Consider the following 24,580-nt stretch of genomic DNA (forward strand, 5'->3'; position numbering starts at 1 on the left):
CCCCGGAAGGTAATCCTCTGCGGCTAGGTCACCAGCGGGGCTGCTACGGGTGCCGCGAGGGGGCGAGCGCGCACCCTCTCTCATCACCGCGAGGCGTGCCTGCGGCTCCCGCAGTAGCCTCGCGTCTCCTGAGACTGCTACCTTGGACCCGTGCTTTCTCCTTTCCTCCCCCTTCCTAAAGGAGTACCCATCCCTTCGCCCCACGCCTGGGAGTAGGTAACTCGGCGCGGGCCAATCACGTGCAGGGTCTCTTTGGCGGGGGAGGGAGGGAGCACACCTGGAGCATGCCGGCAGCGGAGCGCGTCTCCCCGGCTGCGAACCCAGCTCGCGTCCCGCGAGGCGCGGAAAGGAGGGCAGGTTCAGGGGCAAACCAGGAACTGGGGTGGAAGAGCTGGGCTACTCGGGGTACTACAGAAAGTAGGAAACATCAGAGTGAAATGTTAGCGTGAGTGCAGTGGTGGAGGCATCTGCAAAGGGAGGCATGGCCCCGCTTCTCTGGTGGGGGAGGGTTGTGAGAGAGAGGAAACGAGCACGTCTGTACGGTCCTGGGGAGTTGGACTTTGGAGGTGGTAGAGGAGGTAGATCTGGGAGAACAGAGGAAAGGAGAGGTGTCGCCTTTGAGCGTCAAGTTCATTTATTCTAGCCTCTCAAAAGTAGCAGCTTGCAAAAACACAGCCAGATCGTGTCCGTACCCATGCCATGCTGGATTCACAAGACTGTAAGGAATGCTAGTCGAATTTGTTATACCATTCTTTTTCCCTCTTCTTCGTCCGTCCCCTATCACCCTATCGTCTGTTTTCCCTACGCCTTTCGTGAGGGCGTTATCAGATGGCGGTCAGAAAGTAGAGTAACGAAAAAGTTCACTTTTATTTATTTCTTTAAATGAATGAAAAGAGAAATGACTAGGTGCTGAGAAACGCCTTTTAAACCTAGCCTTGCTTCTTATAGTTATGTGCCTTGGGCTTGTCCCAGGCACCTTTGCCTAAGGGCGCACATTTCGGATAGCTCCTTAAAATTGCACATTCTTACTGGCTCATCTTAAGTCGTTTTAAATTAGAAAGAGGTGAGAACCCCACCGATTACAAGCCTCTTTAGAAAGGTATTCGTTCGTATAATTACAGGATTCTCTGCCCATTAGGCGTTTGAACCCCGCCCCGCCCCCCCCCCACCGGGAATATGCGTTGTTTCCTGTTTTGTTTTGCTCAAAAAGTGTTCCTAAGTGGTTTAATTGGGAGCAGTGCTTTTAAACATACATTTTCAAAGCGGAGTTAAATGGAGTGTGCCGTTGCAGAGTATGTTGGGGCAGGGGCGGCGGTAGTGGGTCGGTAGCACTTCTGAGATCCACGATTACGCAATCCTTTCTGTTTTGAGGGGGAAAAGAAGCAATATTCCATAGATGCTGGGAGAATGGTGCCAGGCTGCCAGATCTAAGAGAGACTTGATACCGGATGGAGTGGTCACTCAAATGTTTGTTTTAGATGTGACCTAGAAATAAACAAGGTGCAGCTGAAGGCAATGTTAGCACTGATGGGGTTAATTTGGGTAAGGTATTTTCTGTTGAAGATAGGAATTAATAGATGTATAGGAGAAAGTAGAAACTGGGAACGTAGTCAGTCTGGGAGGAAGCCCAGGAAACTTGCGTGTAGAGGTTGAGGTGAGAATTGCAGTTATTTGTAAAGAAGCAGCTAAGTTTGTAAACTTAAATATAGACACTACAGGGAAGGGATTTGATGCAGATGTCTTTTATTCAGGCTATATACTTTAGAAGTGCTGACATTTTAGTATTACTCACAGCTGATTTTAAGTAACTTGTTACACATTTAACCAGCATAGAATAAATTGACATTACAAACAGACACTCCAGTATTTTGAATGGGTACAGCTAAATTCGCTTTCATTATTAGCCACCATGTTTACCTTTTCTTCATTTAGCCATCAACTGTTTATATTCATCAAGTTTCTTCAATGAAACCTTTACAACAGTGGAAATAGTTGCTTTTTCTCGTGAGGGCCAAAAAAAATATCTGTAGCCAAAGTGATAGGGGGGTAAATGAGCAATTCCAAATTAAATAATGAAAAAACATTTCCTTCTCTGAATCCATAATTAATATTGTAGATTAGTGTTTCCAACTGCCTGTTGGTTTTCTCCACTTGGGATATCTTACCAACATCTCAAACTCAGTGTTTCCAAGTTTGAACACTGCACCACCCCTTTCTCCCAGGTTCCTTTAAGATCATCTCCTTGGAATTAGCTTTGGAAACCCCTTCCCCAGAAACTGTTTTAGGAAAAGTAAAAAAGTCTCATCTGCAAGGAATTAAATCTGCTTGCTCCTGGTCCACCCTCGTCCAAACCTATGTTATCTCTTTCCTGGGCAATTACAAGAGGTTCTTTACTGGTCTTATTACTCTGTGGCTGTAACCAATTAACTTTTCCAAGGGGTAATTACAATCAGTTCACTCTTGCTCAACCAGAAGTAAAGGTAATGATTTAATTAATGTAAATCACTTGGTTAATGATCATAAATCACCAAGTATAATTTCAGTAAAATGTCAGTCCCTCCCTGCCCATCCAACCCCTACACCTACAAGAAAAGAAAAGAAAAAAGAAAGCTTTCAGTGGCTTTGCATCATTAACAAAGTAACTTCAGGAAGTTATGTGAGGATAATTGTCAGCAAAGAAAAGCTCACTTAAAGTGAATCCATTTGATGTGGATACCAAAATTTTACCATAGATGGTACAAAAGAAGACTGATCAAAATATTATCTTTAAAAAAACTAAAATTTTTGAAGCTTTATGATTTTAACCAAGATTATTAAATATAACAAAACTAATTGATACTTTGTTCATTATAAATCAAGTGGCTTTTCTGTGTAATTTTTCTGAAAGAATGTAGAATAGCATTTTAGACATGCCTATTAACAACACAATCGTTATTTTTTGCAAATATTGATCTCCCACTTAATTTCTTTCAAGTTGCCTTGTTGATTTCTCTATTCAATTATTAAACTGTTCCAACTGCCTGACCTTCATTTGTCAATCAGAAGTTTTTGCTTACGATTTGAGCTCCTACATCTTTGGTTGAGTATAGATGGTGTTTACAATACTCAGCTATTAGCTGGGAGAGATTAACCAGTGTATGATTTCTTGCTCTGATTTTTGCTTCACTTTGCAAGCTCAGCAAGCTGCAGGGACTCGGGTATGGTAATAAGTGAATGATGGGAGCCTGGGCGCAAACTCTACAGCCTGACTTTTGCGGTTCTCAGTTTAACTTCTTGAATCTTACTCCCACTTAACTTGAATCCAGCTGTTGTTCCTAATACTCAAATACACAAGTTTGTGAAAAGGTGATCGTTTATCTTCCTCCCTTCAGTGGAGAATTGTACGTGCTAAACCCAGAGGAACGTGCCTAGCAGCAGGAGTTTGTGGCCTGCCGGTTAAGGTTGCTGAGTGCTTTGTTTGCCAGCAAATTTGGGGGAAAGGGGCGGGCATCCAGCCGAATCTGTGTAAGCCTTTGGAAATGTTTGTTAATTGTTAACATCATCCGTTATATGTGCGGTTTGTTTGGGGTTGGTTTTTTTTTTTTTTTTTTTTTTGGAGGGCGTAGGGAGGGAAAGGTTGAGAGCCCCAGGGCTTGCCAAACTCTCCTGTAATTTCTCAACCCTTCCCCCAGTTAGTATCTCTGCTTTTGTTCATGTGGTTCCTTCTACTCAGGATGCTTGCCCTGCCTTCTTGGTCTCTAAATCATATCTTAGCATCAAACTGCTTTTTAATAGTAGCTTTTTAAAAGTCTTTTCTATTTTCCCTGCCTCCCAAGTGGATGTGATTTGTGCCTCATTTAAAACACCTTGGTATTGCATTATCTTTCTAGCAGGCGTTTGCCCTTCTGGTTATTTGCGTATAAGGTCCCCAGGGCAGGAATAGTGGTCACTTTGCACTTGCTGTATACTTGAACTTTTGAACTGCCCACGCTCACAAAGCTAGTTAGACACTGCTGCCTGCCACTGTACAGGAATTCAAAGAATCCTGTGACATTTTCCTTCACTGGAGTTTTTTGTGCCCTGGAAAAATCACACATCTGACACATCATAGACCTTCTCTGCTCAAACCAAAGTAGGTTAAAACAGATTATGTGAATTAGAACACTCAGCGTTATGTACATGGGGGTTTTTGTGGGGGTTTTTTACGTATAACATACACCTATTAGCAAAATGTAGATGACCTTAAGTTCTAGCTAATGAAGTGGATAAAATTCAAATTAAACTTTACTTTTAAATCTCGAAATAGCATGGGGTCGGCTTAGGAAAGCTCTATCACCGTGGTGTTGGAGGCAAGCACGCAGCTGGGCGTGGAGAGCTCTGGAGAGCCCCGCACCGCACTATTTAGCTTCTGTTTCTGAAATGGCGCTAAGAATAATATTCTTTTTCTGTTTCAGTAATATCTTTGACCTGCTTTCACAATCCTGAACATTTTGGGAATCGCGTGGTAAAGAATAGACTTCTGAAATCACTCTTTAATCCCATTTTTGTTTTTAACACTGTCAGTAGATTGCCAGAGAATACTGTTCCCCTTGGGGCTGATTGCATTCCAAGTAATTACCCTCGAGAGGCCCAGCCCTGTTAGCCACTTTTTTCTTTCTTTTTTTGTAATTTATGTCTGGAGCTTGTTTTTTGTTTTTCTAGACCTCTAACATTTTAGCTTAAACATTTTAAAATACAGTCTGTTTGAAACAACTGCTTATAAATAGTTTAGCATTTGCCAACTGAGGGTCGATTTTTGATTACTGGGACTGTTTTGTACTTGAGTTTAGCTAACTTAGTTAGATGAAGAGGGGTGGGTGAGGAACCATCCTTCAGAATAGGGCTTTTCACCTTTTTTAGCCCATCAACAATCCCTTTGAAAATCTGAGGGCAGCTGTAAAGAGAAACATTAGGGGACCCAGCAGATAACATAAATGCCTTGAAGTGTCACGTAAATCTGAAGGAACTAGATGCCTCTTTGCCCCTAAAGATACTCACGTGGGGGTCGGGGGAGAACCTCTTCTTCTAAATTAGGTGTTACTGACATTTTGTCTCCTGGGAATCTAGATTATGAATTTTTTCATAGAGGAAAATAGAGGTTGTGTAGCTCCGCCTATCTGCTGTTCTAGTGGCACGTGTACTTTTAAGGACTGCAGTTCTCTGCTTTTAAGAAGTTTGGGTCAGACAGGGAGATCAGCTCGGTGCTTAGTGTCTACCTAGAGGGGTGGGATAGGGAGAGTGGGAGGGAGACGCAAGAGGGAGGGGATATGGGGATATATGTATACGTATGGCTGATTCACTTCGTTGTAGAGCAGAGGCTAACACACCATTGTAGAGCAATTATACTCCAGTAAAGATGTTTAAAAAAAAAAAAGAAGTTTGGGTCAGAACGTCACATTAAAGGAGGTAGAAATTTTTACTTAATCCAAGTGTTTTGTACCATTCTAGAAAGATTCTATGTTGTGCACTAAATGGGGTTGCTTGGTTGCCTGAGAGTTACTTTCTCTGAAATGTCAAAACTAAAAGTGGAGGAAACTTTCCTTCTCTGACGTATATGTTGTTAATAGAAGGGAATGGAAATCTAGAAGATAAAAATCTAGGTGGATAAAGTTCTTTTCTCTGGGTGTGGAACACTCAGGTGGAGACGGGCAGCCAGCCGTTGATGTAACTAACCTATGGTTCGTTTTCATCCGGGGCAGCACGCTACTGTGATTGCTTGTAATAATGTAAACTGTTTGTCTGATGTAAACCAATGCCAGTTAAAAGTTTACCTAATAAATTACCATCTGGGGTACTTTCAGAGGAATAGCTGCCTGTTTTCTTATGCTGTATGCATATAATTCATATGCTGACTGTCTCTAAATATCTAAACATACATGTAGCTTACTACATTATTACTTTCATGCCTCTGTTCAACTGTCACCAAATTAAAGAGGCCTTTCCTGATCACTCTGTATAGATTAGCAGCACCCTTCCCCCCCTTCACTCTTCTTCAATGAGTGTGAAGATGTATAGGCATTTCTTTCTCTCGTCCTCATTAAGTGGTTATTTTTATTTCTTTAGCATATAGTCATCTTTCCTTACCTAAGGCCTCAAATTTCACTTCTTTGCCAGAGTAATTCCTAGGTTGGCCCACAAAATACTGTGCAAGCAACAATGTTCATAATGTTTTAACAATATAGCATAAATACGTACTGAGCATCAGACAAAATGTGCACCCAGCAGACAGTAAAATGGTTGCGTGGTATAGCAGTGCAGTGTTGTTGAGTCCAGAGCAGAACTCTGCAAACTAGTCTTCTGGGCTTTGTCAGCCTTTGGACCCAGGGTGCCAGTCAACAACCCAACTATCCTACACACTTACCTGTTGGGGATTTTAAGACTGCAAAGGTGGTGGTTGTTAATTGAGATGTAATTCACAGACCATAAAATTCACCTTCGTGATTATAAAATTCAGAAGGTTTTGTATATTCACAAGATACGCCACCATCACTATTTAGTTCCAGAACATTTTCATCAAAAGGAATCCCATACCCTAGTCCCTCCTTCCCGCAGTCCCCTGGCAACCACTAATCTGCTTGCTGTGTTATGGATTCCTCTCTTCTGGATATTTCATATAAATGGAATCATACAATATTTGGCCTTTTGTGGCTGGCTTCTTTCATTTAGCATGTTTCCAAGGTTCATCCATGTTGTAGCATGTATCAGTACGTCATTCCTTTTTATGGCTGAATAATATTCTGTTGTATGGAAAGACTACATTTTATTTATTCATCAACTGATAGATATTTAGGTTGTTTCCACTTTGGAGCTATTATGAATAATACTGCTGTGAACATTTGTGTACAAGTTTTTGTGTGAGCCTATGTGTCACTTCTCTTGGTTATATACCTATGAGTGAAATTATTGGGTCATATGGGAACTCTGTGGTTAACCTTCTGAGGAACTGTTTTCCAAAGCAGCTACACTGTTTTACATTCCTACCAGCAATGTATGAGGGTCCTAGTTTCTTCACATCCTCACCAACACTTGTTATTATCTCTTTTATTATAATCATCATAGCGGGAGTGAAGTGGTATCTCATTGTGGTGTTGATTTACATTTCCCTGATGGCTAATGATGTTGAGCATATTTTCACGTGCTTATTGGCCATTTGTATACACTTTTTGGAGAAATGTGTGTTCAGATCCTTTGCCTATTTTTAATTAGGCTATTTGTCTTTTAATTATTGTACGAGTTTTTTACATATTTCACATACAAGTCTTCTATCAGATTTGCAAACTTTTTTCCCATTCTGTGGGTTGTCTTTCTACTATCTTGATGGTATCCTTTGAAGCACAAAAGTTTTACACTTTGATGAAATACAGTTTATCTGTTTTTTCTTTGGTTACTTGAGCTTTAGGTGTCGTATCTAAGAGACAATTGACTAATCCAAGATCATGAAGATTTAAAGTTATGTTTTCTTCTCAGAGTTTTATAGTTTTCACTCTTACAATTAGGGCTTTGATCCATTTTGAGTTAATTTTTGTAGATGGTATTAGGTAGAGGTTCATTTTTATTCTTATCTATGTGGATATCTAGTCCCAGAACAATTTGTTAAAAAGACTGTTCTTTTCCTCCATTGAATTCTCTTGGCCCTCTTGTTGAAAATCAATTCACCATATATCTATGGGTTTAATTCTGGACTCTCAATTCTATCCATCTATATATAGCCTATGCTTGTGCCAGTACCCACACCATCTTGATTACTGTGGCTTTTATAGTAAGTTTTGAAATCAGAAAGTGTGAATCTTTTAACTTTGTGCCAAGATAATTTTGAAATTGAGTTTAACTTAATTAGATAAAGACCAGTAGACCAGGAACTCTTCTTCAGAACAAGCCTAAGCAGGCCCCACACTGACCTGATTCTTAGGAACAGGTTGGCTCTCTAGACTTAGCCAGCCACTTGCACTCTTTTCCTTCATTCATTTATTCATCAGTGATTTTAGGGAGTTTTTATAGTAACATAACTGTGAGCAATGTTGAAACTTGGACAATGTAAAGAAAAATCTAGTGTCTGGGAGATAGTTTTGGACATCATTTCATCCCAAGTGGGAGACATTAAGGTTTTTAACCAGAGCAGGGATAGTAGGGGTAGGACACTTTCAGGAAGTGTTAGAGGTAGAATTTCGAGGACTTGTGATCGACGAGTTATGGTTGGTAAAGGAGTTTAGGAATCGGAGATACTTGTATTTCCAGCTTGCGGATGATGTGTGGGAGTAGATAGTGATGGCCTGAATAAAGATACACAGTAGTGTCATCTGGTCTTTCAAGAAGTCCTGCAAGCTTGGAGCAGAGAACAGGATTATGAGAAGGTTTATTTAAGTTTTGTTTTGTTGGTTGTGTTTTAGGGAAACTTGCTGTTTAATTATCACTTTAGGTCCCAGAAGAAACAGAGCAGACACTTTTCCTTCTAAGATGGTAAGAGAGTTGATGTTTGATGGTTTCTATTTTCCCTGGAGCTAAAGTTAGGAGGTGGGGTAGGTTAGGAACTGTGGAACTTCAGGGTAGTGAAGGGTTGGAATAGCCACTGAGAAATGTAGATAAAATAACAAGGAAACAGAAAATAGGAATGAAAAAGACAAGACAGAGGATCGATTCAGGAAGTCCAACAGCTAAGTATTATTTCCTGAAAGAGAGAAGAGAGAAAACAGAGGGGAGGAAATTATCGGTGAAATAGTTGAGGAAGCACAGAATGAAGTTTCCAGATTGAAAGGACCCACTTGAATCCCCTAAAATAACACCAACATCACCGTGAAGACGTAAATAACTGCAGGTTTCCAGAGAAAGAACACCGGTCACTTGGAAAGGATCTAGACTCAGAGTGACTCCAAATCTCTTAGCAGCAGCCAGTTTGCTTCTTTTTTTATATATATTTATAGAAATTCATTTATTTTATTTATTATTTATTTTTGGCTGCGTTGGGTCTTCGTTGCTGCGCGCGGGCTTTCTCTAGTTGCGGTGAACAGGGGCTACTCTTCGCTGCGGTGTGTGGGCCTCTCATTGAGGTGGCTTCTCTTGTTGCAGAGCATGGGCTCTAGGTGTGCGGGCTTCAGTAGTTGTGGCTCGCGGGCTCTAGAGCACAGGCTCAGTAGTTGTGGCGCACGGGCTTAGTTGCTCTGCGGCATGTGGGATCCTCCTGGACCAGGGCTCGAACCCGTGTCCCATGCACTGGCAGGCAGATTCTTAACCACTGCACCACCAGGGAAGCCCCAGTTTGCTTCTTAGAAGCAAGACACTGAACAGTGTCTCCAAACTGCTGACAGAAAATGATTTTCAACTCATAATTGTATATACAGCCAGATTATCAATCAACTTTGAGGGTAGAAGAAAGATTTTCAGACATTCAGGGTACAGAATTGAGGGAACATGCCAGGAGAAAGTAGTAGCCCATGGCCCCCGGGATGGGGCCTGCCCTTTCCTAACAGATCTTGCTTCTAGTTCACTCATTATGTGCAGCTGTGACATTGACACATGTTAAAACTTTGAATGGGCCACTGAACTGTTCAGTTTTAAATTATTAGAATGGTATATCCATTTAACACACACACACACACACACACACACACACACACAGATAAATGGGAGGGAGAAGCAGCCAGCCAACAACTCAAAGTTTCGCTGGAAAGGGTTGATAAGGGACAGCAGTTGAGGGGCGGGCGTTGGGAATGGTGTACAATCTTTGTACTGTTTCCCCTTGGAAAGCGTTTTAAAGATGGAGTCAGAACATCTCAGGCTGTGTCTAAGGGCCAGGTCTGTGCGCGTCAGGACGTGGGTCGGTCTCACCGGGACGCTTCCCGTTCTTTCCTGGCTGTTCCCGAGGCCTTGCATTTCCTGTTCCACCTGAGGCAGCTCTCCCCAATCTTCACGTGAGAAACTCAAGCTTTGATGATACAAGTTTTTCCGCCATTTAAGTACTTTGACCAGTGACCTATGGACAAATGTGTAATTCAGAAAACACATCTCATTCTCTTACAGCCTGGGGACTATAAAGTGAAAATGGCGCAACAAGAACCGGCAGAGTCTTCTCAAAATACCAAGCAGTCCATTATTTCAGAGGAGGTATACCTTGTTTTTACTTCCCTTCTCCTTTGCCATATTAAGCTGAGTTTGAAAGAAATGTATAGACTATTTGCTGTTTCAAATGATTGTTTTTCATTCTTTAAGACAGGTTTTTTTTTTTTTTTTTTTTTTTTTTTATGAGGATCTTGAATCAGATGCGTATGTTTGATTGATTGATTGATTGATTGATTTTTTGGCTGTGTTGGGTCTTCGTTTCTGTGCGAGGGCTTTCTCCAGTTGTGGCAAGCGGGGGCCACTCTTCATCGCGATGCGCGGGCCTCTCTCGTTGCGGAGCACAGGCTCCAGACGCGCAGGCTCAGCAGTTGTGGCTCACGGGCCCAGCCGCTCTGCGGCATGTGGGATCTTCCCAGGCCAGGGCTCGAACCCGTGTCCCCTGCATTAGCAGGCAGATTCTCAACCACTGCGCCACCAGGGAAGCCCAAGACAGGTTTTAAACACTGTCCCCGCTCCCTTTTTAGGACTCGGGCATGTTGCTCTTGTGTGGGAGCAGTGGTGTATCATTCTTAATTATATGTATTAGTGAAATTGAGGCTGTTTTTGAAGTGAGTTTTGACTGTTGATTTTTTAAATTCTCAATTTTTATTCATTTTTTTAATTTATTTTTTATTGAAGTAGAGTTGATTTACAGTGTCGTGTTAATTTCTGCTGTACAGCAAAGTGACTCAGTTATACACATATATACATTCTCTTTTATGTTCTCTTCCAGTATGGTTTATCCCAGGACATTGAATATAGTTCCCTGTGCTATACAGTAGGACCTTATTGTTTCAATTTTTATTAAAAGTTTCTCTGGTTAGAAGAAAATAAATCATATGTGAGTTTTAGGGCTTAGACATTTCATCCCTAGGTATCACATCTTGGTTAGCTATTTGTGGTCTCAATATGTGTGTTTAAGAAGAATGAAAACCTAAGTTGTTAGTTGGGATCTAAATTCCAGAACTAATGTATGTCTTGTGTGTTATCCAGTTTACCTTTTAAAAAGTCTCTTCCTACAGGAACCATTGCAGTGGATAAACTTTAAATCCTTCATCTTTGGAACTCTGAGCTTGACACCTTTCTGGAATTCTTTTTGATTTAAAAATCTTTCTGTGTTATCTGTGAACAGATCTGCAGATAATTATTAGGTTGCTGCTGGCGACAAGTGACAGATAGAATAGTAAGAAAAAGGCTACTTACTGCTTTATGTACACAGTGCACCTTTGCGCTCAGTCAGTATAGTCTGTAGGTAAGTTAGTCCTGGTAACCTAACCTCGGCATCCAGGCAAAACGATGCTGGGTGCCCCTCAGACTGGGTGGTAAACCCATGTGTCATTATGGGAAATGCAGTCATTGGCCGTGGTATCCCTGTATTCAGCTTTGCTGTGTAGTCATTGACAGTCAGATGCCACTGAGTTTTCACATCCTAAACGCACGCACGTGACTGGCACCCAGATCAGAGGAGAGAAGGTTAGGAGCGTCCTAATAAACCCCTCCCTCCCTCCCTCGTGCTCCCTTCTAGGTGCCCCCGTCCTCCCCTCTCCCAAGAATTTGCCAACTCTCATTTCTTTTCACCTCTTCAGTTCTACCTCCAAAACTCCACAGAGCAGCAGGCCCACCATCAGAAAAACAACTTTCAATTCTTTAGACACAAAGAAAACTTGGACACAAATTTTGGGGAGGGAAGCATGATCATTGAGAGCCACAAAAAGTTTGAAAGGAAAAAGAACTAAATAAAAAACAGCTCAGCTTGAAAGTTTCCCGACTTACTATCCGATCTTTTAGTTAATTTCAGAAGGAAAATGGGTCAAGCTTGAAAAAACAACTTACAGAGATCCTACTGGTAAAACAAGGTAAAGTATTTTTTTCTTCTTTTTGTAAAATGCTGAGGATTTGGGTTCTCAGGGTCTCTATTTAGTGTTTGGCATAAACTTTGATATTTTCCTCACTGTAAACTCTGTCTTAAGTAAAGAATCTAGTTAAGCTGTTTTAACACCATTCTCCCAAGAAGATTAGGGTGAACCTAAAACTTTTGGGCCAAGCCTAATTTAAGCTGATAAAGCAACAGAATAATTAACAGTACAGGTGACTTCCTTCTATTAAACCAGGTTTTATCTCTGAATTAGAATTTAAGAGAAAATGCTACTGGGTTTGAGGTAAAACTTACAGGCTTACACCTTGCTCATGGAAATGAAAATTGGGGGGAAAGAAGTTTTGTAAAGCATTTCACACTGTGTACCAGTCGCCGTAAAGACATATGTGGGTGAGGGCCGGGAGGGAGTTCCTGGGGCCTGGCGCCTGCGGTGTCTAAGACTATGCTAAGAAAACTATTTGGAATCAGATTTATGCGTGAAAAATGTTCATCATAAATTTAAAAGACAAATAAATTGAAATTAACCTAAGCATCTTAAAAACAGAGAAATAATTGTTACAGTGTATTCATTTGGCAAAATCTACGCAGCCATCTCCACAGCAGATCATGAAGACAACCTAGTGGTATCAGAAAAGTTAATAAGCTGATAACAAAATAGGATATTGGATATATGGGGTTTTTTTGTTTTGTTTTGTTTTTTAACAGTACCAGAGATTTTTTTTTTAAGTTGCTTTCTTAATTAATTAATTATTTATTTATTTATTTTTGTCTGTGTTGGGTCTTTGTTTCTGTGCGAGGGCTTTCTCCAGTTGCGGCAAGCAGGGGCCACTCTTCATCGCGGTGCGCGGGCCTCTCTCACTGTCGTGACCTCTCTTGTTGCGGAGCACAGGCTCCAGATGCGCAGGCTCAGTAGTTGTGGCTCACGGGCCTAGTTGCTCCACGGCACGTGGGATCTTCCCAGACCAGGGCTCGAACCCGTGTCCCCTGCATCGGCAGGCAGATTCGCAACCACTGCGCCACCAGGGAAGCCCCCAGATATATGGTTTTTAAATTCTGCCAAATAATGTGTAAGAAAAGGCTAGAAGGAAAACTGTAGCAAAATATTAATGGCAGCTATGTGACTAGCCTTTTTCTTCTATTTTCCAACTTTTCTGTTTAGTAATTTTGTATATTATAAATAACAGAAAAAAATGTGCTAAACGTTTACTTATGAAATACAAAAAGGAGCAAAACAGAATGAGAAAATAGGAAAATATAACTAAATTTAGTATCCAGGTTATGTGATATAAATTCATTAACATAAAAACTCTATTTGCGAAGTGATCAAATAAGAATAAAGTTTCTTCGTAAGGAAATAAATACATCTATCGTCAGTGTGAAAGTACATGAACTTGCCAGTGATTTAAACAACTTTTGACTATATCTACTAAAGTAGCAAAAAACAGTAATAAGGTTCAATGTTGGAGAGCCATCGGGAACACTAAGATATTCATAGCACTGGTAAACCCAAAGTAAGAAAGCTAAGCACACTACGCCCCATCCACAGAGCGGGAGGGCTACCTGTTACGTGCAGTGAGCTGGGTGTGGTGAGGCCCGAGACTTGGGGAACACGACAGGTGCACACGTACTTACACTTGTGAAAACGTAGCCAGAGCTTAGAGCCCAACCTACCATGATACAGCTTGGTTCTCCTTCCTGTCGAGTTAAGTTTATAACACAAAATAGAGCCCTTAACACTGGTTAGTGTGAGGAGTCCGTGTTGGTTGGGGCCCACGTGGCTGTGCGCCTGCCCCTGTCCTCTCTTCCTTCCAGCACTTCTTCGTCAGGGATGTGCCTCGGAATCACTTGGGGATTTGTTTCCAAATACTCGGGATTCGGTCTCACCTCCGGAGAGCCTGCTTCAGTAGTCGGGAGTGGCCTCAGGTCTCCCAGACTCCACACCGTGTGGCCTGTTTACAGCACGGTCTTCTGCATCCGTCCATACGTAGGGCTGCCCTGCAGCCTCCAGGGAGCGCCTGTGTGAAACATTAACATTGCATACCCGAATGTCAAGCTTCGAAGAATGAATCTCAGTACTTTACAGTAGGCCATGACTTATAAATGTATAAACTGTTGCATGTACAGAAGAGTTAAATTGCAGCTAGAAAATCCTTTGTTCCATTGTCTCATTCATGGAAGAGGGTATGGAATTGAGTTGGGGAGAGTAAAGATGTGCTGGCTATGTGACCCTGTATCGACATTCAGGAGAGAGCTGAACTCACCCTCTGTCGCCCTGCCTACCTCTTGGAGTTGGTTGACCAGAGGGAAGAAAGTAAAACAGGCTTTCCTTATAACAAAGACTAAAAATGGAGTAACTCAACCAGAATCAGAATTCTAAAGCTACAAGAGGCTTTTAAGACAGCAATCAGATGGACGTCTCTCCTCTCTGAGTCCCTCTGAGATGACTGGAGCTCTCGGGGGTCGCTCTTGTTCTACTGTTTCTTATAAATACGTACCTATTTTATGGCTCCATACTGCTTATTTACTTCATTGTAACCACTATAATGATGCTCCTCTTTTTGCTTCCTTTATTCCTAGTGTGTTGGGGATGGGAGCTTCAGTGCTTTTCCCAGCACTGTCTTCTTCAGTCTTTAGGACTCTAACCGTAGGAGGCAGCAGAGAGAACTGGGCCAGAAGGTGTTTTGTCACTTGCAAGTTATTGACTGATCAGAATGGCTTGTTGGTTGGCTTCTTGCTACTAACAGGAATGTGGGCAGCTGTGAGTCGTCCTGGTAGTCTGGTTGATTTTCATAGGTTCATTTTTGACATATTTGCCCTTTAGAATTTGGGTGCAATACTAAAAGACCTGCAGTTTACAGAAAGTTTTTTTTTTTTTAACTTGATTAAATTCTGACACTTTTTAATAGAAATGTGGCAAGGTCCAAGCCTCAAGGACAGCCAGATAAAAAGCACGAGGTTTCCTCCAAGGAGTACCTCTTACACTCAGTCTCACCGTAGGGAGACAGATGTCGGACGTGGATGCCTTTCTTTCTTTCTCCAGAGCCACCCAGATGTCTTCCTTCTTTTAAATCAAAATTGTTTGCTTCTTTACCCCCATCTCTAACCGCTGCTTTTTTCTGTTGAAGGGCTAAGAGAGTGAGGAGGAAATTCCCTCATACTCCCTTCCCCCTTTAAACAACATGGTGTTCCAGTAACTGGATCGTCAGTACTGGGTTCCCTGAAACAAATAGCTAGTCAGGAATAAAGCTGTAAGGGGGGATCAGGAGCCGCTCACCCCACTTGTTCTTCTAGGGACCATTTTCCCTTTAGACAGGATCTCACACATGCAAAGCAGAGTACTTATCTAAATTTATTAATTCCTCAATTAATAAATAGGAAGGTCCTACTTTCATAAATTGTGTAGTTGAGGTGACAGCTTTTAAAATCTAAACTATAAATAACCGTCTCAATGGTTTACATTATGCAGGATATCCTTTGGAATTTGCACAGGGGCTGGATTTGCACTGACTGATTAATCGCCTTTAAAGCTGTGATCGCCAGCTGTGCTGCTCTCGCAAATTTATGATCCAAACTGAAGTGTTTTGAGTAAATGATTTGAAAGCTGATTTGAAAGGCAGCTCCGGTGATGAGCAGGCCCTCTATTTAGATGTAGAGAGTTAGATGTAGGAGGCAGTGGTTTTCTCTGATAATTTTTAGAAGCTGTGGGAAAGCACGGTTGGCTCTTTTTTTGATACAGATCTTTATTGCGTGGTGTTCCTGGCCGCTATCTTTAGCTCATTTGCATGCTTTGCACCTGTAAGGTGCTGGTTATACACACAAAACCTAAGAAGTCTCCTCTTCAGCACTAATGCTTTTGTTTTTTCTTGTCTGCCTGAACAGAACTTGGGAAACTGTGAAGCGGACAACGAGGAAAGGCCAGTCGGCTGATGGTATGAGTGCAAACCTGTTAGAACTCTCCCGAAAGGAAGTCCCACACAGGACTAGGAGACTGGGGGTAGGAGGGTTTTTTACTGTAACCAAGACCTCAGAGCAGGGTTATCTTCAAGCATGATCTTTTATCTTTAACTCTGGCGTTCTATTTTGCAACAGTATGTAACTAAATCAAGCTTTCTTTATAAATAACTTCCGGTTCCTGTTACCTAAGCTCAGAACAGTGTTTTTGAGGGGAAGATGTCATCATACTTAAGGCCAAACATAAGTCAGTGTAATTTGAAGCCACATACTGTATCTAGATGTGTTATGACTTCTAGAAATCTTTTGCGTTCTGGTCAGAGGATCTGGATGAGAGCCTTTCGTTTGGAAAACTTATTTGGCATGACTTGGCGCTTTCCGACCGCTTGCTTTTATAAGTTGATGAGGAAACGACTTAGGAAAAGACTGTTCATTCAGTTCACTTTCCCTTCCAGGCATGAATGCTTTGACTGCAAAGATCCCAGAAACAGTCCTGAAAACCACCTCTGGTCTAGGGGAAGTTGGGCAATAGGTCTTTCTTGTTTTTCCCTTGTATTTTTCCATTTTGTTCTGTGTTCCGTTTTTCCTGGAAGTAGAGCAGCTGCCGCAGCTGCTGTGTTTTCCTACCGGGAAAGCGAGAGGAGCCGAGTGGTCCTCCTGAGCAGTTGTGTTTTCCAGAATCCAGTGGTTTTTGGTTTGGGTTTGGTTTGAAGGCCAAGTAAACTTGGGAGAAAGGGTCTTTTATCCTAAAACAATGAAGTTCAGTCTAGTTAGCATATACGACAAACATTGGAACTTACTTGATTTATTGCTTAAAGGAAATCCAAGAGCACAGAGATCAGTGTAGCTTCAGCAGCGGCCTGGCTGCAGCAGGGCGAGAAATGATGCCTGTAGAGGTTCGTGTAGACCAAAATTTTTCCTGGACCCTGGGCTAAATGTTTACTTCTAGTTTCAATTTTATTTTAAAGAAATTGTGGCAATAAAAACAAGCTTTTTATAAAAAGACAAATTAAGTGACATGGAAGTGTGATTATTTTTTCCTTGCTTTTTTTTAATGAGAATAACTTCCAAAGTTAACTGCCAGTATTGTAGCTTAAATTAACTTCCTATTGCTAATGGCAAATACAAGACAGATTTCAGCTGCAGCATTTCTTAAAATGTGGGCTTTTATCAATAGTTAGATTGCTGTAAACAAATTCCTGGCGTTCCTGACCTTTCATTGGGGTTTCCTGGTTTTATTTCCTGCTGGCAGGTGTGGCGGTCATCCCCTTGCTGCAAAGAACCCTTCACTATGAATGCATCATTCTGGTGAAGCAGTTCCGACCCCCGATGGGGGGCTACTGCCTAGAATTCCCCGCCGGTGAGTATCTGAACACTGGGGAGTAGAATGGCCCCTCAGGGACTATTGGACTGAGCCAGGGCAGAGCCTGAGAACGGCAGAGCTTAGACGTTGAACACCTGTTCATCTGTCCATGCAGTTTTAAGTAAAACAAAACCACTTCTGCAGTGAGGCACTCCAGGCCACACTCCAGTGATCCACTAACCCGTAGCGGTATCACAGCTCACCTTTCCAGACCACCTGCCCTCCTCTTTGCAGCGTTCTTTCTAGCCTCTTGTGAGTCATTGCTTTTTCCTAATTTGTCAAGGTAATTCGTTTTCCATCACTAATGATCTGCCTCTGGTGAATTTACGGTAATAACTAGGCCCGGCTCTTAACTCCAAAAACTGTGAATGGGAAAGAACCATGATCCTCCTGTATGTATACAGGCCAAGGAAATCATCTTAATTTCAACTAGAATATTTTTTCAGTTGTACAGAAAGTATCTAGAATTGAATGCAGTGCATCCTTATAGGACTTAATTGGCTTGTTCCCATCTGAAGAGGTTAGATTTCAGTTATCATTAGTGGTTTAAGTTCTGTATTTTCAAAGTCCATCCCATAGTAACACATAAGTAACAGCTTTATTTTCTTTCTCATTTCCTTGCCATTTCACTGAAGAAATTAATAACTTTAAAAGTAATTGAGGGCTTCCCTGGTGGTCCAGTGGTTAAGACTCTGAGCTTCCACTGCAGGGGGCGCCGGTTCAATCCCTGGTCGGGAAACTAAGATCCCACAGGCGGCGTGGTGTGGCCCAAAAAAACAAAAGTGATTGAATAGCCCACTTTTCACTTTTTCTTTGCATCCTGTAAATTCCTTTCAGGAGAAAGGATCTGCGACGCTGCTGGCCTCCTCCCACTCGGCCCGTTTACTCCTTCCGCACAGTGAACTAGTGTTACCCACAGTCCCCTCCCCCCTACTTCCCTCCTTTCCGATCTTCTCCCTCCCAGGTGACATTTATCCTAGCATTGCATTACAGGGCCCTCAATATGGCCCTGAGGGAGGAAGGCAAGATGGGAAACACTGTCCCCAACTCGCATGTGAGGAAACAAAAAAAAGCACAGGCTTCCTGTGCTGTAGTCACATGACTAGTCCAAAACTGGGGCCAGTTGGCCACCACCAAGCCACTTACCTGCCCAGGAGATCCGTGCTGTACAACAACCTTGATGCTGAGATGCTCACAAAAACATCTAGGTCTAAACACGAGGAACACAACCTACTAAATCTGCCCAGGGGTGTTCTTTTGCCTTTAATTTTTCTATAAAAGATCAAAACCTGAATCAGTTTTATCTGCACGCCCACTTTTCCCAAACCTCTTGCTTGATTATTCACACGTAGCTCGGCAGCTTGTGTGTTAGAAGAAGGGGGCTCCCTGTCCCACCTCTCACATGACTGGGACTTGCAGGTCTCATCGATGAGAACGAAAGCCCAGAAGCAGCTGCTCTTCGGGAGCTCGAGGAAGAAACTGGCTACAAGGGCGACGTTGCTGAATGTTCCCCAGGTTCGTGCTGCTTCCCATGTGTGTGCTTGGGGACAAACTCTTGAAAATTAGCCAAGCAGTTGATTGTTCTGGATGTGAAAGGGCTGATTCTTTGGGTGTTCTTGATGGTCAGGGATTTATTTATTAGCTAATTCACTGAAGAGAAATCCTCGATGAGGGCTGGTCACCTGAGAATGAACCTCCCTGCCCCATGAGAGCACGGCTGAGCATAAAGGACTGAAGTTGGAGAAGAATTATGAAATCAGGGTGCCTTTCAGGGTTCCCACATTCTAAGCTTTATTACTTACTCATCTCGTCCATATGCTGTGCTCCTCACTAGAAGACTTTCTTGATGTGGTGAAAGGATTTTACCGCATCTAACCCCTCAGATTTACCAAACTTTCCTCAGGAACTCTGGGGAAAATATGAGTACTAACTACACATGTGCTCTGCAGGCCTACAGCGTATATACTAAGGGAATAGGAGAAACCAGTTCCCCTGCATAACTTCTACATAAACTATGAGTTACAAGCCCACTCTTCCTCTAAAGACATTTAAGTGATGAAACGAATGACACCTGACTAGTGTCTGGAAAGGTGATCTGCTGCTTCTCTCCCCAGCTGTCTGTATGGATCCAGGCTTGTCAAACTGTACCACACATATCGTAACCGTAACTATCAATGGAGACGATGCTGAAAACGTAAGGCCTAAGCCAAAGCCAGGTAAGCATGTGTTGGCTACATTTACAGTGGTTGCGTTGCATTAAATTTCTTTTAACTTGCTACTAGTTTGATTTTTGTTAATAGAATAATGGTCTTTCAGAGATGCTTCATTGGTACTCTTGGCTATTTTCCTAATCTTATGTATTTCAGCATTTTTCTCTTAGCACTTCATTGATTTTTATGCTTTCTTTATAAAAAATGTGCAATTACAAATTTCCATACTTTCTATATGGAGTTTATTCCCGCTTAGTAATAAGCTACAGGCCTTAAATCGTAAACAGTGAAAATCTTCAAAATCACTCTGATTTCTGTCTCCATCAATATTGTAAGAATGGCAGAAGTGCTACAGCACAGTGCCATATTAACTGTTTTTGTTGAGTTCCATATTTAGTGAAGCTTTGGGGAAATTCTCTGCTCCACATTTCTTAGCAAGTTTGGATTCAGAGGCTTTAATGCCTCTGTCGGTTCCGTGTGCTCTCGCAGCCCCACTAGAAGGTGGTGGTGACACAGACACCACCGTAAATCATGTGTTAGAGTGGTGGTCTTCCATTTCCCATCCCTTTTAGTTGTGCTGAGTGTTCCAGTTTCCCACTGCAGCTAATTTTAAATGCCCAGTTTTCAAACTAGCAAATATAACATGCTGAGGAAGAGTTTGGCAGTTCCTCAGAGAGCTAAACGTGGAATTAGCAGGTAACCCAGCAATTCCACTCCTAGGTAAATACCCGGAATTGAAAGCAGGGCCTCAAACAAATACTTGGACGCCAGTGTTCATTCAGCATCATTCACAATACCCAAAAGGTGGAACAACCCAAGTGTCCATTAACAGATGGATAAACAAAATGTGGCCTATTCTTACAATGGAATATTACTCAGCCATAAAGCAACGAGGCATGCTGATACATGAAGCTTGAAAACATCTTGCTCAGTGAAATTAAGGCAGACACAGGAGGGCAAATATTGTGTGATTCCACAAATGTGAGATACCTAAAATCGCTACATTCATAGAGACAGAAGGTAGAATAGAGGTCACCGAGGATAGGGAATTCTTGTTCAGCGGTACCACCTTTCTGTTTTGGATGATGAAAAAGTTCCGGAGATGTGTAGTGCTGATGATTGCACAACAATGTGACTGTATTTAATGCCACTGAATTTGTACCTTCAAAAATGGTTGAATTGGTAAATTTTATGTTATGTATATTTTAACAAAGTTTAAAAATACATATATGCATATCACAGAATATGCTTTAAACTTGGCCATTAAAACATTTGATTTGGAGAATAACTTTGTACTGTTGGAATTATTTTACCACATGTATAAATTAAATTAGTAGAGACCCAGGTTTCTGTTAAACTCTTATAGCCTTTTTGATAACGTCTTGCACAAAAGCCTTGCAGTGTTTGACCATTCCGGGCCTTGCTGAGATGTCCCCCTTCTGTTTGTTTTCAGGAGATGGAGGTACGTGTCCCGCTCGGGGGCTGGCCTTGAGTGCCTGCCGTGTGGTGCAGCGGGAGCGGCCGTGGCACTGTGAATTGCTCAGGTGGGCTCGCCTGGTGTCCGGCTTTATTTTCATTTGCACTTTGTTTGTTTAGAATTTGTGGAAGTGATTTCCTTACCAAAGAATGACCTGCTGAAGAGACTTGATGGTAAGCATTCTTGATTACCCCACTTTCTCTGTTTTCCCCATCCCCACCAACGGGGTACTAAATATAATTCTATTTCTTTCTCTTCTTCCTCATTAAACTCAAATACCTAGAAACTGTTATAAGACTGCAGTTGACCTACATAATAAGTTTCCTTTCCAGGTGGCATAGAGTTTGAAAATAAGAGCAAAACATTCCATGTCAAGTGAAAGCTTTCATTAGGGGCTTTTTTAATCCTACAGAACAGTCAAGATATAGGCCTGCTGATTAGCCAAAACTATTCTATACCTTAAATCTTTAACCCCTGCCATGCAAAGGTATAGTAAATAATCTCTTAACTGATCCTCAAATATGGCAGTATGTTGGACGGTTCTTTGTGTGGGGTCTAAGTTAAAGGAGATTTTAACAAACATTTAGGCATCTAATATATACGCAGTGTGATAAGCTGATATAATGAACTAACTAGCAGCGTGCCCCTTAGTAAACTACTTGTCATGTAGCTACATGTCGTTCCTGGTCAGCCCGTCTCATAGGACTTTGTAAAAATTAGTAAGGTTCCATGGACCGATGTCCTCTGGTAACCCTACACGATGAGATACTGCAAAAGACGTGGCAGGGCCTTCGGGGGCTCCTCTGCCAGCTGGGTTTGTCTCCAGTCACTCACGACAAAGAAGTGGGTGATCTCCTAATTTGAATACTGTTAAGTTTTTATTTCAAAAATTAACTTGAAGCATTGTTTGACCTGAAGCTTTGGGAGCAGTCTCTTCCTTCCTCCCGTGAGTACCAGTGGCGTACAGTTTTATTTCTGACGTCTGTGTTTGAAAAGTCAAGGAGATCTTTCAAAACCTGCTGGGATTTCAGGTTCCCAGACAGCCTCCATCCCTGCGTTACCTTTTTATAGACCAGACCTAAGGTAGAAACCACCTTAGTATCCCAGAGTCAGAGTTAGAAGTGCTCGTCGTGAGGAGATGCAGTGATTTATGAGGTGTTTACTCGGGGAGAGCCGTGGCCACCCGTCACAGCACAACTCTGAGGCCGACAGGCCTGGCTGGATTAAGGCTCAGCCAACTGTGTGTTAGTTACAGCTCAGAACAGGTTCCTAGCTCTTCTCATTAAACGGGAACAGTAGGACAGCCCCTACCTCTGAGGAGGCAGGAGTAAAATTAAATGGGATAATGGTGACACACAAATGCTTGAAGGTTATGTGCTATTGTTTTTATTTTTTGTATTAGAAAAATGTCCTTTTAAAAATAATTCCTTCCTTCTCCTTTCCAGTAACTTCCCTTCCAGCCTTAAAAGAGGGGGAAAATAGTGAGGGAGGTAGAAGGATCTGTATATATAGGAAGAGGGAGGGGCAAAGAACCAGTGTTCCTGGCTTTACTAGCATCACAATATAGTAATCAAATTATTTATTCCACATGTACCATTTGAGAAGTGAGTAGGAAGGCACGTGGAGTTCAGTTTGCTAGGAAGAATAGCTTTCAGCACTCGCCCAGCACCTGCTGGCACAGATGAGCAGGACAGAACCCTGCCTTTGAGGGTCAAACCGACTCTGAGCTTGTTCCTTAACAAGTGGCTGGGAAACAAGGGGCGGATTGGAAATCTGGGGGCTTCCACCTGAGTAAAACAGAAGTTCTCATGAAAGACCCTTGTGGTCAGATTCAGAGACCTCATTCCAGTCCCTCCGAGCACACAGCTTAACTTGCACATGGAACGTGTGTGTCCCTGACAGTGGAGAGGATGCATGAATCATCATTACTGTGTAGTTTCAGCGCAACAAAGCCCTGTAGTGAGCGATCTATGAAGTAACAGTTGGATCTATAAACTTAAAGCTTTGCTGTTTAAAACATAGAATCATCACCTGGTATATGTGCTCTTCTGTCTTTAACTTTTTCTTGTTCTTATATCATGCTGGAAACGTAGTCCTGCTTTTACATCCTTTATTCTTCTGCTAGAGTAAGATCCTTGAAGGCAGGAAACGTCTTGTTCATCACTATACCACCAGCATCTAGCACAGGAACTGGCACATAGTAGCCGCTCAGTAAACACTGATTGGCTGATAAGGGGTATTATTATCCGTTATCAACTTCATTATCTGACTTGTATTCTTCGCCTCCTCTAGCTCTGGTAGCTGATGAACATCTGACAGTGGACGCCAGAGTCTATTCCTACGCTCTGGCGCTGAAACATGCAAACACGAAGCCGTTTGAAGTGCCCTTCCTGAAGTTTTAAGGCCAAAGGACAGTCGCCGTGTTTCTGTAACCAGGACACAGGCCTCCATCATTAAGACTTTGTATTCAGCTTAGCTGCAATGGAAATTTGAAATTAGTTTTTTCATAAAATAAAATCACAGAATGCATGTGGTGGTATGGAATTGTAATTACAGGTAGATTATAGCCTTCATTTAAATGCTAGACTCCAGCTAATATTAAAGAAGAACAACATAAATGCAGGTAATGTTTAATACAGCTTTCAAAAAAGAAAGCTCAGCTGTTAACTTTTCTACTCTAATCCAGGAGATACGGTATTTTCATAGGAAAATAGCCCTGAATTCCAATTAGGTCAACTCTTCCCAACCCCCACTAAAAAATATGTGGCGAGGTATGCAAACAACTGTTTACGGCATTAGAGTTTTTTTAAAAGACAGACCTATATAGGGACTTTCTTGGCCTCTCCTAAATTATCTGCTATATGGAATTAATCTGCATAGCAGAGGATATAAAAGAGAATAACATTCGTAATAAGCAAATGTTTCCAGTTAGGTAGTGTCCTTATAGCCATCTAACTACTGGAGGGTGACCAGCTCTTATGTAATGAAGAACGGTCGATTCATTCACGTACCAAGGTTCAGAGGCTAATGAAAATACAGGGCCCTTCCCTCAAGCACGTGTATATACTTCAGAATCTCATTTCCTATCCTTACCTCAAAAAGTACTTGAAGTTTCTAAAAACCAAACCCATAGTAATAAGATTTACATGGTTTGGGGCATTGTCTTGGTGTTAAACTGTGAGTGTAGCCAGCACAGTTAGCAAGTACCAGAAACCCAATACACGCTTCTTTAAAGGAAAATATGGATTGTTTCTGGCTCATGCCATGCCCAAACCTCCCCTGCCCCCAATCCTCAAGGTCCACTGGTGTCATTGGCCATTTTCTTACCTCTTGAGCTTGGCTGTTGTGTGGACTTCTGTAGCCTCAGAGGCTCCAGGATTACTGCTTCTTTCTGTGGTGTAGAAGTCTCTGGATGGTTCTCATTGGCTACCCCTAAGTCATGTTTCCAGCCCTGGACCAGGGGTTAGCCAGGCCCCTCAGATCCAGATAAGATCAGGGGACTAATGCCAAAAGGGCTGCAGTACAGTTTGCTTGTATGCAGGTTCACTGTCTTACCTAGAGATATTTTTATGAGCAAAAATAGATCTTTATAT

General features: G+C 42.1%; 1 protein-coding gene across 3 annotated transcripts; it reads left to right on the forward strand.

The window, feature by feature from the left end:
* Positions 1 to 42: 42 nt before the first annotated feature.
* Positions 43 to 23,516, forward strand: NUDT5 (nudix hydrolase 5). 3 transcript variants are annotated; one of them, XR_009007704.1, is made up of 10 exons: positions 43 to 216; positions 10,033 to 10,116; positions 11,899 to 11,966; positions 14,564 to 14,662; positions 15,866 to 15,915; positions 17,190 to 17,297; positions 18,720 to 18,815; positions 19,415 to 19,516; positions 20,964 to 21,160; positions 23,280 to 23,516. XR_009007704.1 is itself a non-coding variant. In XM_057544072.1 (10 exons), exons 2-10 carry the CDS (start codon positions 10,054 to 10,056, stop codon positions 23,387 to 23,389), a joined length of 660 nt encoding a protein of 219 aa, XP_057400055.1. In that variant the 5' UTR covers positions 9,802 to 9,923; positions 10,033 to 10,053; the 3' UTR covers positions 23,390 to 23,516. The 3 variants fall into 3 exon arrangements, 1 of the variants encoding a protein (XP_057400055.1); XR_009007703.1 differs by having other exon boundaries at positions 43 to 212; XM_057544072.1 differs by lacking the exons at positions 43 to 216; positions 14,564 to 14,662 and adding an exon at positions 9,802 to 9,923 and having other exon boundaries at positions 20,964 to 20,972; positions 21,107 to 21,160.
* The last annotated feature ends 1,064 nt before the right edge of the window (positions 23,517 to 24,580 follow it).

This window comes from Balaenoptera acutorostrata, chromosome 3 (assembly GCF_949987535.1).
Source record: "Balaenoptera acutorostrata chromosome 3, mBalAcu1.1, whole genome shotgun sequence".
NCBI classification, from domain to species: Eukaryota; Metazoa; Chordata; class Mammalia; order Artiodactyla; family Balaenopteridae; genus Balaenoptera; species Balaenoptera acutorostrata.